At 44.0% G+C, this 18,282-nt stretch overlaps 1 protein-coding gene across 1 annotated transcript in view; it reads left to right on the top strand.

The window, feature by feature from the left end:
• cyp26b1 (cytochrome P450, family 26, subfamily b, polypeptide 1) overlaps positions 1–18,282 on the top strand; it is a 38,573-nt gene that overhangs the window by 16,261 nt on the left and 4,030 nt on the right. Inside the window, exons 2-6 of the mRNA XM_073474821.1 lie at positions 3,786–4,010; positions 14,366–14,484; positions 15,559–15,715; positions 15,990–16,145; positions 17,770–18,054. Coding sequence (XP_073330922.1) covers positions 3,786–4,010; positions 14,366–14,484; positions 15,559–15,715; positions 15,990–16,145; positions 17,770–18,054 — 942 coding nt within the window. The remainder of the gene's footprint in view (positions 1–3,785; positions 4,011–14,365; positions 14,485–15,558; positions 15,716–15,989; positions 16,146–17,769; positions 18,055–18,282) is intronic.

Here is an 18,282-nt window from a genome sequence, read left to right as displayed (position 1 = left end):
AGTTCATATAACAAGAAGAAAATAAACCAATCACAGCAAACTGCATCCAGGAAGAGGAAGAATGTCAAGATCAGCCGATTCTGCAAAACCATGTGTTCAACGCAATGTTTGCAGTGCAAAAGGAGGACGAGAAGAGACTGAAGAGGCGACCAAGTGTCGTAAATGTGCCGATAGACATGGACGTGTTCGGCTAGAGCGTCGTCAAACTTCGTCATCTTTCTCTTGCTGTTTCACGTTTTAGTGCCCAGACGGCAGTTACAGTTTTCAGGTGACACTCCAGGACGCATCATGGATCTTGTGCAGATAAAAACGTCTCCTTTTGCGAACTTGCATGGGCCGTGTTTCTGATCGTTTATTGTGGGTTAATGTGTGTTTCTATTATTTATAGCACAAACTGTAAAACAACAAGAAGAAGGGACTGAAAGAAGACTTTGAACCGCAACGTTACCTCCGTATTTATGAATTAACACCAAATTAACGTTAACGATTCATCATCACAACCTTGTACATGTTGTTAAAGGGGCACTCCAACTTCCTGTACGTCTCTATAACCCTGATGATGTCACAGTGATGTCATCACATCGGCTTAGAGACGACTGCACAAATGTTTAACAGGAAGCCTGTGTTGCAAACTTGTGATGTGGAACCTGAGAGGCAGAAGTGTTGCATTATGGGAAGTGTAGGATTGAGTGTTTCTTGGAGGACACCTCCACGTCTGCTGCCTCGATTTTGACCACGATTTCTTAAAATTCATGGAAGTGCGACGCTAAAACACCGGAGTCCTCCTTTAACATGTGTTCCTACCTCATAAAAGCACCACGACAGAAGCAGATATTAATCCTACGATCGGCAGATGTGACTGAACACGAACGGCCAAGTTTCTGCTCATGCTGCAGTTCATACTTTCACAGCAGTTAGCAGGTAGTGTTTCCTTTAGTTTAACAGTTCTTGGCGTCTGAGGCGGTTTCTGATTCGATTGCGTTGAACGTGCTGTACGAAGGCCTCGCTGCAGGACTCTGAGCCACAAATTACAGCCTGAGCCGGCATCACTGTGAGCTCCAGTCAGAGCAGCGCTCACACCACCGCTGTGAGAGGTGTGTCTCGAACAGGAAACAAACTACCTGCTAAAATTAGTCCCCGAACACACACATAAACGTGTGCTTCACACACTCAGAAGCTCTCTCTCACACTCTCACACACACACACACACACACACACACATCCTGTTGGTTACAGAAGCTCTTAACATTGATTCACATCAGAATAAAGAGGAAAGAGAAAGAAAAACGTTCACTCTTCTGCAGAAGCGAAACTGTTTTACAGCACCTCATAGTGCTGCTGCTGCTGTGGTGTGTATGTTTTCATATGTTACCCGCGTGTGTGTGTGTGTGTGTGTGTCGTACATATCTCTTTCCCCAGGAGTAAACTGGGGTCAAACCAGTTAGTGTTGTCACGGCAATTTGCAGTTAGGCCTCTGCGTGTTTGTTTGCTTTGCACGTTCTTTTTTTTTTGGTGAATTTGCAGTGTGTGTTTTCACTGTATGTGTGTGTCTAACGGTGTGTGAATGATGTGTTTGTCTGCGACTGTGTGTGTGTGCGTGTGTGTGTGTGTGTGTGTAACACAGTAAGCTGCCCTCCGGCTGATATATATTCTTTTCACTCAAACAGCCCATTTACAGTTCTGGGGTCGGCTCCCTCTCGCTCTGCCGTGACCCGGACCGCTTAGAGGTCAGCGTCAAAGCTGAACCCAGGTCAGCTCGCTAACTGACTCCAGCTCCGGTCCTCTGGGGGTTTACTGACAGCCGGGCGGCTCAAACTGCGGGGCCGGGCCCTGAAGTGGGCTGTGTGGCTTGTTTTAGTGGGTTCCGACGTGTAAGAGGCGTTAAGATCTTTTCTGTTTCGTTGCAGCGTGGACATTTGGGCAACTTATGATGCATTACTGCCTCAGAGCGCTGAGTGCTGTAGTGTTTCTTTGCTGTAGACCAGCTATCGATTCTGTCTTGGATTATTTGCAGGTTCAGGTTGAGTTTCTGTCCTCATCTTCACCTTTTCAGCCAAAGGACTGATGGCTGTCACTGCCCATTTGGTTCCTCTTCTTCTTTTCACTTCAACCAAATTAGAAACATTAAAAAATATCCAGTGGTTTCACGCTTCCTAATGTCTACAACAGTAGTGTCTGGCTTCACCTTGCTGTAACGCTGGCCCCATCCGCTCCACCTCTTGACGTCGCCTCAAGAAAATCCGAGTTTGTCACCACAGTCACGGCTGAAAATTGTCCCGATGTTTCAGTAAAAATATCCAGTGGTTTCACGTTTCCAAATGTTGAAACGCAGGCTCGAACAGTGGTTTCTGGCTCGGCAGCCCTCTCACCTAGCTGTCATGACACCGACACCTCCTGACATGATGGTCAGCTCATATTCGTTTAATCTGATCGTGATACGACACGTATTGTAAGCGTGAAACCGCTGGATACAGTACTTTGATGAAAAGTTTTAAGGCATATTTTCTTGTTGATATGATACGTATGACGTGTTAAACAACAAAGCTCGAATCTACATTGAATGCTTATAACTTCGTCCAGTAGATACACATCTAAAATGTGGAAAACATTTCAGGAGACAGCGGCTGAAAAGGGACGAGCTGAGGCTGAACTTGATGGAGATCTTTTTACATCCAGTCACTCTGCTCCTTCTGGATGAGAAATTACATTTACTGTACTCGAAGCTCGAGCTGAAAATGTTTTGAGAACCTTTAACCTCGACTATCATCGGCTGACGTTAAAGCTGAACTCGGATCACATCCTAAAGGCATCCCTAAATCAGCTTTCATTGAATTAACCTGCTGTGTATGAGCTCCCTAAACATCTGCAGCATAAAGTTTACTTTAACATGTGGAGACTCGGCTGAAAATGGTCTGTTTGGGCCCCAAACCACAAAAAGACCGAGGAGAAAAAAAAACTCACTCGGAGCTTTTAGAGGTGAAGATCAAAGCTGGAGTGAAGGTCAGATCCTTAAAGGCTGTTTCAGATTAATAGAAAGCGTTAAAATCAGTCTTAAACTGGAAGGGTTTGGCATCCTTAGCAAGTTAAAGGAAAAGTTCACCTAAAATTGTTTTCATACATTTACTTCTTCTGCAATATTTAGGCGTTTTCATATCACATTTCTTGCATGTTTCATGTGGTTGTCTTCTGCTCAAAGTCAAACTGAGCTTAAAAATAATTGGAGAACAAGAAAATGAAAAGAAAGTAGTAGAAAATCTGAAGCAGGAGATGAGGGGGGGATCTCCATCAACCGAAGGGACAGGAAAAGCGTTTCTCTAACGGCAGCTGAACAGGGTGGAGTGTTTGGGGATTTCCTCGAAATAAAAAGTCCTCTTCACACCTTCTGCGCTACGTCTCTGCCGCTGAAGGGATAAAGGGAAATTCCACCTTTCAGCAAAATTCACATCATTTCCTCGACAATCTCTCTCCACCCAGCCGTCCTTTAAAACAGCTCCCTTCAAAGTTTTAAGTGTCCCCTCCTTCTTACATGAATATAAGTCTTTATAAGGTAAATATGCAGTATGAAATACAGAACATGGTGCCGAAATAATTAAAATTACATCAAATATTGGGTCGATTAAGATTGAATAAGCAGCAGCTGAAAAAAGTAGACGTTTGCTAAAATTAGTTAATATTTGACTGGAGTTTGGTGGGCTAAGAGAGGACATCTCTTATGACTTTTATGTTTTAAGTCCCATGCTTTTCAGATTGATCCTCATGTCTCCTCTCTGTCTTCTCCTGTCCAGGGTTCGGGCTTCCACGCGTCGCGGAGGCAGAAGTACGGCAACGTGTTCAAGACCCACTTGCTGGGCCGCCCTCTGATCCGGGTGACGGGCGCCGAGAACGTGCGGAAGGTGCTGATGGGCGAGCACACGCTGGTGACGGTGGACTGGCCTCAGAGCACCGCCACGCTGCTGGGGCCCAACTCGCTGGCCAACAGCATCGGAGACATCCACCGCAAGAGGAGGAAGGTGAGGACGCACAGATTTCACGTCAGAAAAGGACAGATGTTGTAGAATTTGGACTTTTTTGGGGGGTTTCGAAGCTTCAACGAGGAAAGGGCTGTCGTACTCTCCTCAAACGTGCGCTCACAATTTACTTTTAGGTTACAGTTTGCTAATTATACGACTCTAATGAGCAACAAGGACAGGTTTAAGGTTTTTTTTTGGACGTCTATTACCATGGCAACGGTCGAAGCTTCGAAGCTTGGAAACATTTGGGTCAGCTCGAACACAGACGCACACACCGAGAAGAAGAAAGAAAGAAAGAAAGAAAGAAAGAAAATGACATCCACTACATACAGCACACACACACACACTCATCAATATTCATAGTGAGACAACACACACACACACACACACACACACACACACACACACACACACACACACACACACACACACATTCGGAGTCCTCTGCTGCACAATGAGGAAGGTAGGACACACTCTCTCCTCACAAACAGGGAGACAGAGTATCAGTGTAAAGCTATCCCGTCCTCTCGGCCTTATCAGCAGCGTTCTGGCTGCTGAAGCGTGAGAACGAGCCCTCCGTCGCTCCATCCTCTCCTCCACTCATCTGCATGGAGAGAGAGAGAGAGAGAGAGAGAGAGAGAGAGAGAGAGAGAGAGAGAGGCCGACCCGTCTTCCTGTCCCTCATCCTCTCTGTTCAGTTTCTCTCTCTCTCTCTCTCTTTTCTGTGCCAGGACCATTTCAGGTAATCAGCCACTTACCTCTCCTCCTATTATCCCTGAGGCACATACCTTCCCTCTCTCTCTCTCTCTAACACACACACACACACACACACACAGATAAACACACACACACACACACAAAGGAGAATGAGACGAGCGAGCGGCAGAGTCTGGTGTGTTTTCCTGTAAATCACTCTCTAGTTTTCTCTCTCTGGATCATCCGTGGAGGAGGAGGGGGGGGAGGAGAGGAAAGGAGGAAGGGAGGTCTGGAGGCGGGGGTCAGGTTTCGTTACCGTGCTGCCCGGGGACAGTGAGGGGTCGGCTGGGTCTAATCTGGGCTCTGATCCCCTCTCCTCTCCCTGGAGACCCCCGCACTAACCTCATGTAATGACCCCTGATTAGGAAGGCTGCCTCCAACACAGCACAAAGAGGGGCTTTCTGTGGGGGCCCAACACACACACGCACACACACACACACACACACACACACACACACACACACACACACACACACACACACACACACGTATAACAGTACACTATAGCATATGTGCACGCACACCTGAATGTTTCCCCCTCGCTCAACCCAAACAGCCAAAAACAGAGACGGAGGAGGCTGACGTTACCTTATAGTTGTGGGTTTTGCTAAGTTACCGTGCTGCTGAAGTGCCTTTGAGCAAGTCAATCTGCTGCCATTCTCTCCATGACCTTTGACCTTCACGAGGAGGCAAACGGTCAAAAGGAAACAAGTTTTCTCTGCAGATATCAACTGATTTCAAGCGTTGTTTTACAGAGTCTGAGTAGATTTTAAATTACCGTATTGGCTCCAATATGAGAGCCCCAACACTTTTTTTTAAGATGCAACACTCTCTCACACTCGCCTCGGGAAAGTTTGCCTTGAGATACTATTATTCCGAAAGTCATCATCGCTTAAGTTTTTCCTCTCAAAAAATACAATAATACCATTAAAGCAGATGGTAAATTGAACATTTGTGTAGCTTGTCAGACTCTTTAAAAGTCAAAACTATTTTCTCCGGCAGTTCGTATTTTTCTCGTTAAGGTCCTGATCATCTTTGACAGCAGTATTTACAGGCTGCTCGACTGATGATGAAGACTTCCCCTGCAGCCTGGATCACACAGACTCGTCACTACAGGCGCTTGTACCACCTCGATAACACCTCGGAGAAGAGCGACAGGCAAAACGTCGCAGTGCCGACTGTGTGCGTGATTGTAATTTACAGAAAAAACTTGTATTTCCTGCTTAAAATCAGCCTTTACATCCAGAAGATACAGGTGTTTTTTGGGGAAGAGACAGGAGACAGAAGAAAGGGCAGATTAGCATGAGCACGTTAGCTAACATGAACAGAGGCAGATAGAGGGCAGAGAGGTCAGCTGTGTGTGTGTGTGTGTGTGTGTGTGTGTGTGTGTGTGTGTGTGTGTGTTGGCAGCGCTCCGTCCTGTTTTCTGGGTAATAAAACTGAGTCAACAGACAGAAGCGAAACAACATCAACTGAGAGAAAAGAATGAGCGACTGGCTTACTGTCTGACCCACTGGACCAGAAATGCTCCTCTGTGTGTGTGTGTGTGTGTGTGTGTGTGTGGTTTTCGTATGGAAAAACAATCTTCACACAGCACATTAGCCTTCGCTGGATCGACACAGCCAGCCAGTTTCCATATAACCCCGTGTTAAGCTCGGAAACTAACTCCGTCGGAGAGCCACAGCAGCCTGGTTTTCCACTACGGGCCGAGCAGGGCCGAACGGGGCCAGCCAGGGCTTACGCACCATCCTCGTCTCAAAACAACACCAGGCTCCCTTAACAAATTGCACAATTCTGAGAACTACTGAATCGGAAGAAGCTTTATCAACTTTCTGAAACGATGTCATGACAAATCTACAATCATCTGGGCCTTCTCGTAAATTCGGCGTTAAAGGACATGCAATAAGTAACTTTCTTTGAGAGAAACACATTGTGTCTGTTTGTTCGAGCGTGTTGGCTACTGCTGTTGGGCTGCTGGAGAAAATCCAGTCAAACTCTATAAAACGATGCATCATCACTTGATATCTGCAGGAAAACTTGTTTCCTTTTGTCCTTTTTGCCTCCTCATGAAGGTCAAAGGTCAAGGACAAAACCAATCCAGACTCCCTTAGGAAATTGCACAATTTTTGAGGGCTACTGACTCAGGAGAAGCTTTATTAACTTTTGGAAACGCTGTCTATGACAAATTTTATAATATTTTGGGCACTTGTCCAAGAGATTTGTCTGCTACTGTCGGGCTGCAGGTTAAAAACAACACTGCATGTGTTTATCTACGTATAGAGCGGGGAGCTGAGATCTGATCACAAGTGGTCACTCGAGGCGCCTTCAGTCAGGTGTGAACTGATGTATTTAACATTCACAATGACTTAAACCAAATAATATTTGACCTCTGTTCCACTCAGCTCTACACAGTAAGCAATAGATATGATTAAGGACCCTTTCTTCACCTCACCCGGCGTATAAACTGACATATACACAGTAGTAAACATGCTGACATGCCCTCAGTAAGCCCAAGTGGAAAAACGCTCCTCTACACTGAAATAACAGAGGGTGAATCCAAGTTACACACACATGCAAATACACAGTGATGTTGACAGTGGCAGCTGACATACCTCTGTCTTTTCTGTTCCTCCGCTATTTAAAATCCCTCATCCCACCTCTCTCTCTCTCTCTCTCTCTCCACATTTTCCTTTCCCTTGTTATTCTTGTTTTTGGAGCCGTCCCTCCATCCCTAAATTTAGGGAGGAGGAGAAAACAGAGGAGACGAGGCGATGACCTCTACCTCACTTTTAACATGTTTTCTTACTGTAGGTTTTACACGCAGTCCAACTTTCCTTCTCCCTTTTTTCTCCTCTCTCAGCCCTCATGTTTCTCTCTCTGTGTGTGATGAGTGTGTTTCCTGTGCTTCTGCTCATCACCAGTAGAGGGCACTGCCAATTCTAACTGAGCTGAAGCCCCATGTTAGTCAATCCCCTCACTTCTATCAGCCTCTGAGGTCAAATTTAAAGAAAAAGAGTCACGCATGATGTGTTGTAGCAGAGTTTAAACATCGTTGGCTGCAGAGAAGAAGTCCACAAAGTACAGAGTCAAAGTACTACAGTAACAGATGCAAAATACTGCAAAGGTGACACTGATTCTTTGCTTAAGTAGTAATATTCTCTGTAACAAAATAATCAGCATTGCACCAGAGCAAAAACACATCAGTAAAAAGTATTCATAATGCAAAATATCCTATTTTTTGGGATGTTATTGCTGCTGCTTTATAACTTATAACATTAAAATGCTGCTGGGTAGTTTAATCTATGAAAGTACTTTACATCTTATTTGTCAATCACATGTTTTGTGTCAAAAATCTGAACTAAAGATGTCAAATAAAACATAATATTGCCTCTGAAATGTACTCAGGTAAGCATGAAATACATATAAATTGTATATAAAGAAGTATTTCCCCGCTAGAAGGATGGATCGTGGATTAAACCAGGCCGTCTGCAGCAGAAAGACACCAAAATTTCTGACATTGCTGCTACATGACCGGAGAAAACTGAGAAAAGGGGGCTGTGGTTTTGGCGATGCTTGAACGGGATCGTGGTTCATATTGGATCAGCACCGCCTCGTTTTACAGTTTGATCAGAGTTTGGAGAGAGGGGCGGGCACTCTGTCTTGATCCTGCAGTTTGACATTACATTTGCATGTACCACCAACAATGTAGTGACACAAAGATATCAATGATACACCTTGATTAAGAGCCAAAAATTATACCACGATGCGGTTTTTGTTTTACTTCCTATTTCTGGAAATTCAAAAACAGATACATGTAAGAGAAACAGTCGTGTAAATATTAAGGAAATAAGTTGTTTTTTATTGCTGGTGTGATTTTGTTATGTAGCTTTAAGTCATAAGCTGAAATAACGACATTAACCTCACCTGGCCGCTCACCTTCACACCTAAAGAGCTTTAACTCGTGATTCCTTTTCTGATCCGACGTGCTGATAAAAGCGCAGGAGGACGTATGGATTGGTAAAAAGAGAGAAAAGGGATAAAAAGTATTTTAAAGAAGGATGGATGGAGGGGCAGGGAGAGACGGGAAGAGGTGGGAGTAAAAAAACGAGGGAGTAAGGGAGAGAGAGGGGGAGGAGGGAGGGAGAAGAATAAAGGAGTCTTTACATGTCTGTGGAACCAGCAGCTCGCAGCACTTTCACATAATTTAAGACATATGGACGTTATTAGGACGACCATGTCTGTGTGTGTGTGTGTGTGTGTGTGTGTGTGTGTGTGACTATATCAGTGTGTGTGTGTAAGAGTCTGGGAGTGTGTGTGCGACAGTGTGTGTTAGTGTGTGTGTGTCTTTAAGCCTGTGTCTTTGCGCTGCAGGCTACAGAAGACAGTCACGTTTTTGTGGTGCAGCAAAATGACTGTTGTACTGAACAACCCCCCCCCCTCCACCACCTCCACCTCCACCTCCACCCCCGTCCTGTGTGAACGTCCCAGAGTGACGCTGCATAAAAAAAAAAGTGTTTGATTGGCAGCAGGGCCGTGTGGGGAGATACCCTGCTCATGTGTGTCCGAGTGTGTGTGTGTGTGTGTTTGTCTGACCTGTAGTTACCTTTCAGAGTGTTGGCGACTGACTGACTCACTGGTCCTACAGTAGCTCAACCCTGCTGTGTGTGTGTGTGTGTGTGTGTGAGTGTGTGTGTGTGTGTGTGTGTGTGTGTGTAGGAAGAGGCAAAGTACTCACCCAAATTGACCAATTATGCGTAATCCAGCGCAGACGGGTTAAATAGCTAAATTCACGACGTTACACAACCTCTTCTGGCTTAACATATATTTTTGCCCAATCACCTTTCGGCCTCTCTTCCTCTTATTAAGGCCGCGCTGAAGATTGATGAACAAGTATAAATAGTTCAGTCATGGACTCAAAGATGTAGAGACCATTGAAGCAAACAGGTGATTGATTAGAAGCTAATTTAATCACCAAATGACCAATTAACCAACCAGTTATCATCCAGTCTATTGATGAAAAACCACCTGAAATGATTGAATGGGTCGCCAACTGAACCTCTTGGATGTTTCCACAGGAACACGTGTGAAAGTCTTTTATATTCAAGCCATTGCGACATGAGTTCACACATTGCTGACACCATGATACCTCTACACCGGAGATGGCAGCCTTTTGACTGACAGCTTGTTTGAGCAGATATGAGCTTCTAAGCCTGCCCTAGAGCCAACAACAGCCAATGTGTGATCGTGTAGACCAGTCTCTTTCCCCTCTCTCCTGAACCACTTACACCTCAGCCTCCAGATGACTGATGCATCATGTAGCCAATGAGATTTCAAATCCAGCAATCTATAGTTCATAACAGTTTTTAAAGCCATAAACTTGGAGCAGTTTTACGTGTCTGGAGACTTGGATTACGCCAGACGAGCTGTATGGAGCCATTTTATGACAGTCCCCATCTACTTCGGTTGTTTAGGAGAACGCTGTTTTGCTGTGAAGCTCCAGAAATGTTTGCGGACGACAAAAACTTCACCCGACTTTCCATCTGCGTGACGGCTGAGTAGATAATGACTGAATTCACATATTTGGGTGAACTGTTCCTTTTAAACCAAAACACCCATAGGACAGTGTATTTTAAAAAAAATACTGGAAGACAGTTTAAATACTTTCATCCAAATCCAATTAGTGGTCTCCTCATTTACCTAACCCAATCGATCATCCACTGACATTTATTTATCCTCCGAACAGGCAAAACCGACTGCCTGCTTACAAAGAAAGGAGCGGTCGTGACAGCCTCGTGTTTCTCCTCAGACTGTTTTGAGGTCAGATAGTGTGTGTAATCCCCTGTGGTCAGGGTTGGAGAGCAGGTCATGTAAGCTGATCTGTGACCAGCGGCCCCAGGGTGCGGCAGCAGAGGAAATGTAGCGCTGCTAACGTCTTGGAGCGCTCTGTGATCTGCACTAACCACTCCCTAACACACACACACACACACACACACACAGCATATGTATCCATACAGTACGTACACGTAATTCACACATGCACACAGCAGCAGCAGCAGCAGCTCAGTGGACTATTGTTCATTCATCCTGAGGCCGACGGAGGGAGGGAGGCAGGGTTTGGAGGAAGGGAAGAGGGCAACGGAGGAGAGAGAAAATGAGAGGAAAATGAGGTAGAAGACAAAATAAGAGTATGAGTGCCCAACTGATGGTTTGGTGGCTTAAACATCGACCTCAGGAACCACATGTACCCTCATTGGCCTGGGCGCAAATCCCACTAGAAGCTCCTTTCTCCCCTCTCTGCCTCCATTATGTCTCAATGAAAAGAAGCACTTTCAGTGTGTAAACATATGGAAAATAAAGTCATTTTCTTTGCGCTTAAAAAGCTTTAAATTCAAACACTTTGGTGTACTTATACTGGTTTTCCGAAGGTTGATTCTGGACTATAAGAAGAGTTATTCAGAGAAGACTAAGTATGTACTTTTGCAGACCTGGTATAACCATCCATTCTGAGTGATCCCATCAAAGGTGGGCAGCTTTAAGCCCGTCACTTCACACCTGGCATTTAACATGCGTCTCGAGTGACCGCTCATGATCGGATCTTAATTCCCAGTGGCAAGAAGAAAGAAAGAAACATTGTTTTGTTTAACATTTGCCGAATTAACAAGAAGGCCCAACTAGTTAAGAATTTGTTGTACACAGTGTCTCACAAAGTATAAAAAGTTTCTCCTAATGCAACACCTTTCAAAATTGAGTGATTTTTGAAGGGAGGCTGGTGACTTTCTCCACAGGCGTCAAAGAAGTAGCCTGTATTAGTTTGTTAAGTTTCTCCTCACGCAACAATTCTTAAAATCAGGCGATTTGTTAAGGGAGTCTGGTTGTATTGCAGTTACTACTTTGGTACTTAGTTGAAATAGAAACATAGAAACAAACATCTGCTGCCAACGTTGACAGGTCAAGTAAGCCAAAACGTGTACTTTACATTACAGTGAACCAAATCTAAACCATACAGCGTGCAGTCCATTGTGTGTAAAGCATTGTTTAGTTTATCTGCATGGTTGTAAAAACTCCAAGAAAAGTCATAAAATGTACCCATAGTGATAAAATAAATGGAGTAAAAACCACAGACAAGATGCAGTTATGAGTTTGTGCAGGTTAGAAAATAAAGGAGCTCATAAAAAGCACAAAAAGTACTTTAAAATACACTAAAGAAGGAAAGAAACTAATAGAGCGAAACAAATCTACATGCAAATGCTCAACCCACATCTTAACTAGCATTTCCAGAATGATCACAAGGCTCTCAAAGTAAATTGAGAGGCTGATTGACCAGCCAATAACCATCATTAGACAGAGCTATTCATGTCTAATGTAAAATTTACTTGTTCAAATGTTCCAGACCTATTTCACCTGGCAGAAAATGCAAAACATGTGTATTTAGTCTCCGTACTCAACTCTATTGCCTTCCTGTGACTGCTAATTGAATCAAACCTAATATTGTAACTTCTGTGACACTTAATTTAAAGAATTAGGCGGTCCTCGACGGTTCGAACACTGTACTCTTTTAAACGTTGACATTTCGTCCCAACAAGCCGTGACATTAATCATTCTCCTGCTCTTCTTCTACTGTTTTGGAGGGGGAGAGCACTAAAGGTTAAGTGCACAAGTTATTTATCCAAATACAGCTGAGTGTTAGCGACTGATTCATATTAATATAATAGACCTATTCTAGTCCAGTCGGCTCGCTTCTCTCCATCGTTCTCCACTTCTAAATCATTCCCCGAGACTGTTTAAAGGGCAGTTTTGGAGGTTAAATCAGATGGAATGTTATTTGTCCAAACATCACTGACGACTGGTGACTGATTCATACTAAGAAATACTACGAGCAGCCAGGAAAGACTTAACTCCCCCCTCCTCCTCCTCCTCCTCTCTTGCTCTTTTCTGCCTGTCATTCTGGTTCTGCTGACTACAGGGGAAAACCTCCACAATGTATAAGTCTCTGTGAAGAGGTAGGGAGGAGGTGGGGGGAGAATTTGAGGGTGAATAAGAAATAAGAATCGATGGAAAGTCTTGTCGAGGTATATTTTAACAGAGAGGAGACGGGGATTAATGGATAGAAAATGTTCTCAAGATATGACGGGACAGAGAAAGAAGGTTAATATTAGGAAATTTGTACAAGGATCAACTGTGCAAAATGTCAAGTGAGTCAGAAGCACAACTATTGAGTTAAAGCCACTTTTTATACCGCTGTAAGGCCATCCATAGGTGAAACACTCAGCCTGTCTTCACCAGAAAAAGGGCCGTTTTAGTCGTCTGTGCAAGCAGCTTACTGCGACCCACGTTCATGTTTATTTCCAGGCAGCGACCTCTAGTTGTCGTACAGGGAAGTCAGGTGTAGTGGTATAAAGAGCGACAAAGTCCGCAAAGGCAGGAGGTTGTGATGGATGTATGGCTCAAAACGAAAACAGGACATTTGTCCAGGAGACTGTTGATAGTGTCCCATGTGAAGCCAGAAATCAATATTGACTTGTTTTACTTATGTCCGTAAGCTAACTTACATATTGAACTTGTCACATACCTCCTAACAGCTCTGACAAACCTGGCAGATGGTTGGCCACTGGCAAGTTGGGGCTGTCAGTGAGCATCTGTGGCTTCAGTTGTTGTGACGTGTACCACACCGTTGGCACTAGTTTGCAATTTTTGGCGACTTTTGGCCAATCAAGTCTGTTTTCTAGTCTTCTAGTTGCCCTTTCTTAATGGCGAGTACAGACTAGCACTATCCGCTGGTATGGAGAGGTATTTCCTCTTGCAGACACAAAACGTACAAAGTAGTTGGCTTTCGGCTGTAGTCTCTGCGGTGTTTTGATGTGAGGTCTTTTCCAAAACCTAACCAAACTAACTGTTTCACAACGTTAACCACATGTTTATTATTGTTATCATGACAATAAAGGTCACCTGAAAATGAATCGACCTGACGCACGAGAGGTTCTTAAAAGTGGCGTGCTATTTGAGTTTGTAGGAGCGGTGAAAACTGACTCATATAGAAAGTTATGTGTTTGACCAATAAGTTCTTCTTTGTGTCACATTTTAGGAGTGGTTAGCAAAGGCTAAAGTGCTCTTTTAAATGTCCAACTTGAAACCAAAAAGGAATCCATTTGCCCTTTGCCAATTGGATGAACTTTTCCATCAAATTATTTTCTATTTGAGATGTCCTGAAAACTGACAGGCAGTCAAACACACGGGACTGAAAGCCCTCCTTGGTGGAGTTAATAAATGTTAAATATTATAGCAGAATAATCCTGCCATCTGTTCACACAGCCTGTCAGTCAGGATTTGTCACGCTAAGAGGTTTCCTAAAGATATTCTGCTGGTGTGCATGCTTGTACTCACTGTCAGAGGGATGTATACCAAATACAGTGTATTTGCTTAATCAGTGCTTTTGTCCTCTGTTTGGACTTGCATTGGTTCCAATGCCGTCTCCTTGTGTGCCAAGTCATACAATTTATGAGCATTTAATGAAAATCTGGGTTGATCTGAGGTCATCAGACAAGTACGGTCACATTCTGCATTTTAAATGACACTACATGCCTTTTGCTCTGTCTCTTCAGGTGTTTGCCAAAGTGTTCAGCCACGAGGCCTTGGAGTCCTACCTCCCGAAAATCCAGCAGGTCATCCAGGAGAGCCTCCGGGTGTGGAGCTCCAACCCTGAGCCCATCAACGTCTACAGGTAAAGAGGAGGTCCTGGAGTAGAAATGCATTCACAAGAGAGAGAATTTCATTGTTATTACATCTTGAAATTGGAGGCAGGATTATCATCATATCATCATGTACCTCGAAACGATTCCATTCAAGATTGTTGCGTTTTCTGCAGTTTTGGGTGGATCCATTGTAATCAAGGGTGCATCATCAACAGAGAGTGTTGCACAATTCACAACAACCTGTAGAGTATGACACAGCCACTTCAGTTCAGACTTCAAGGTCAAGGAAAACCATTGTTTTCTTTTGGTTCCAGCTGGGATCGAACTTTTTGGGTTCTGAACTAATTTAATTTTTGGTCGAAGTGCTTTTTAAATTCGTTTTCGTAAACCGAAACCCTTTCCTTGTTGGTTGAGAAGGGCCAAGTGTCATGGGGCAGAATATTGTACAAACATTGTTTATCTTTTGTAATGTGACCCAAATAAACAAGTGAAATAGTATTATAGTATAATAGCATTTTGTCCTTTACTTGGAAATTTTGTTGGACAATTTGTTGGAATACGCTTGCTGGATTTTTGGGTCCAGCACTCAACTGAGAGTCCCCCTCTTCAATTCATTGTACAAACATTAGTACTACACATAGAAATGCCAATACATTGAAGAAACCCCATCATGACGGGAGAAACACAATACACAATTACAAATGAAATCAGTTAAAACACAACTCGACTTGAAATGTTAAGAGAAAGATCATCACTAAAAGCAGAAAGGCTGCAGTACCAGCGTTACTACGAGAAGCAAGACTCCTTTGATATAGAAACAATATATATTTTTAAACTGATGTGTTGAAACAAAATTTTGTTCAAGGTTAGCATATGTTCAAGAGGTTAATATCAGTTTCTAGGCATTGCAATGAAGTGAAACATTTGTGTGGCTAGAAACATTCAATCATCAAGTTCTTGATGAAGATAACACCGTACGAATTGTGGTTCAAGAGCGCTTAAGAAAAATTTGTGTTTTATCATTGGTCAAGTGTCGCAATTTGGTGCACAATGCTTCTTAATACCAGATGTAACTGAGGTCCTGATTGATTGTCTTTCCACAGGGAGAGCCAGCGGTTGTCGTTCACCATGGCAGTGAGGGTGCTGCTGGGATTCAGGGTGTCAGAGGAGGAGATGAGGCATCTGTTCTCAACCTTCCAGGACTTTGTCGACAACCTGTTCAGCCTGCCTATAGACCTGCCATTCAGCGGCTACAGGAAGGTATGTGTCTTCCCTTATCCTCATTGTTGTTGCCAAATAAATTGTGCTTTACCTCTGATGCATAATGAACACCTTAATTGGCTTTTACACTATATTTATTATTTCACATTCATTATTTGAGTTCTCAAGACCACAAGCTGTTTTTTGTGTGCTAAAATGTATGAGGAATTGGTTTAAATCAATGGCTCCTTTTCAAAAAATGTAAAATTTAGATAAAGTTTGTAAAAAGCTAGTAAGTTTGTTGTGGACTAATTTCCTTTGTACGTGTTTGCAGGGCATCCGTGCACGAGACACACTTCAGAAAAGCATAGAGAAAGCCATCAGGGAGAAGCCGCTGTGTTCCCAGGGGAAGGATTACAGCGACGCGCTGGACGTCCTGATGGAAAGCGCCAAAGAGAATGGCACCGAGCTCACCATGCAGGAACTGAAGGTAACACATCTACCCTCATGAATCACCTGAGTAGGAAGAAAAGGTGTGCAAACACACGCTGGAGAGAAGCCAGACGCACGAGAAGCCACTAAATCGCACAAGGGAGTGTTAACACACACACTACAGATAGAAGTCTGATGCGTATGTGTTCAAACATACACACACTCACTGTTTACCCAGTAAAGTGCTGCCAAAGGAAACCCATCTTGGCTGACTGAACGCACACAAACACATCAATAATTATCATAATTTGTCCGACAAATCAGCCTGGGATTGTAAGCAATGAAAGTGACTTATGATACACATCTTTATGTAAAATATGACTGCAGGGATGCTGAGCTGATGCCCGCAGTCAGACAGTTACAGTATAACACACACACACACACACACACAGTCGAGGACAGGCACACCCTCTATTTACCTATTAAAGTAATTCTGAGGAATTCTGTGGAAACTCAACTCTCTCTGGCTCTCTGTGGTTTCTGGGTTAAGTCCAGGGCCAAAAATAAGTCAACACTCCCCCTGCTAGGGGTCTGAAAGAGGCCTCCTGTACGCACACACTCACACACACACATATATAAATACACACTCAAAGTGAACTGGGGAGCCCCTGTCGCAGAGGCCCAGGCTGAAGCACTCTCCTGCAGTTTTCTGACGCACGCATATATAACACACACATGTCGGGGCGAGGCAGAGATGTGTTTTGACACAGATGATGGCAGATGAGAGGTTTATAATGAGAGTCGTGCTGCCCAGCCTCAGTGTTATTTATTCCACTACCTTAATAATGGGCCCGGCACGGCGCACTGAATGTTGTTATTGGATACGAACGTCACTTTCCAAACACTCTACTTTTCAGGAATTAAAAACAGCATACTTTTATTATGCACTGGCATTTTTTTTGGCCCTGTGTCATTACGAAACAAATGGCAAGCTTGAGGTGTGGGTTGGTGGATTTGTGCCCGAGAGGAAGGGCAAGGTCCCAGGTTGAGTTTGCTCACAATCTGGCTAAATAATTATTGACAACAATGATTTTAAAAAGAATAAATCACAAATGCCTGACACATCTAAAACATGCAGGGTGAGAAAATCTGTTGTTTTCAATCATAAATCTCATAATTTTGTGTTTCGACTGCAGTACAAACTGTGATCGTGGCTACACTTGGGCTATTACCCTTCGGCACATAATACTACCATCTATATTTCCACTCTCCGGACCTTTTATTCAAGTGACAGGCAATTAGGCCATCAGAAGCTGAGGGAGAACTCAGCTGGCTTGCCCACAAAGTAAAGACAAATCAACTTGGACGACCCAATATAGTTCTGCACACACTGTAAGTTTGTGCTCATGCTAAAATTACGCTTTACTTTCCATATCAGTGACAGGCTTTTCCAAACTCTAGTAGGCAGAGTAGTGAAAACTGACAGGTAGGGAGACTGTGTTTAGAGGCTGCACATGGAAAGTTTTAAATTTTATAAAACCCTTTGTGGAGAAGAATCAAACACATTTTTTCAGAGAACATGAAAACAAAGGGGGCTCAGATGTTGGCATTACTCATCACAAGCCAAAACATTTGGGAACCAGTGCGCTGATTCACCATCTTGCCTCTCTGCCATCCCACAGGAGTCAACCATCGAGCTGATCTTCGCTGCCTTTGCCACCACGGCCAGCGCCAGCACCTCGCTCATCATGCAGCTCCTCCGCCACCCTGCCGTCCTGGAGCGCCTGAGAGAGGAGCTGAGGGCCAGGGGTCTCCTCCACAATGGCTGCCTGTGCCCTGAAGGAGAACTGAGGCTGGACACCATTGTGAGCCTCAAGTACCTGGACTGTGTCATCAAGGAGGTGCTGAGACTCTATACGCCTGTCTCAGGGGCCTACCGAACTGCAATGCAGACCTTCGAACTTGACGTGAGTAGCCCAAGGATATTTCTCAACTGAAAACATTAGACACATAGTTCTTCTTTTAAGTGAAATATACTCCCCGTCTCTGATTTAACTGATAATATAGAAGCATCTACACTAGCTTCTTGAGGAGCTGCCATTGTTGTTGTCAAACGAACAGTTGCTTCTCATGCTGTAGCTGCCTGTAGTTCCTCAAAAGATGCAGATTGTTTCAACCCTTGTGTGTTTGGCCCC

The sequence above is a fragment of the Pagrus major genome, chromosome 10 (assembly GCF_040436345.1).
Source record: "Pagrus major chromosome 10, Pma_NU_1.0".
In the NCBI taxonomy this organism is placed as follows: Eukaryota; Metazoa; Chordata; class Actinopteri; order Spariformes; family Sparidae; genus Pagrus; species Pagrus major.
This window is presented reverse-complemented; position numbering and strand designations above follow the sequence as displayed.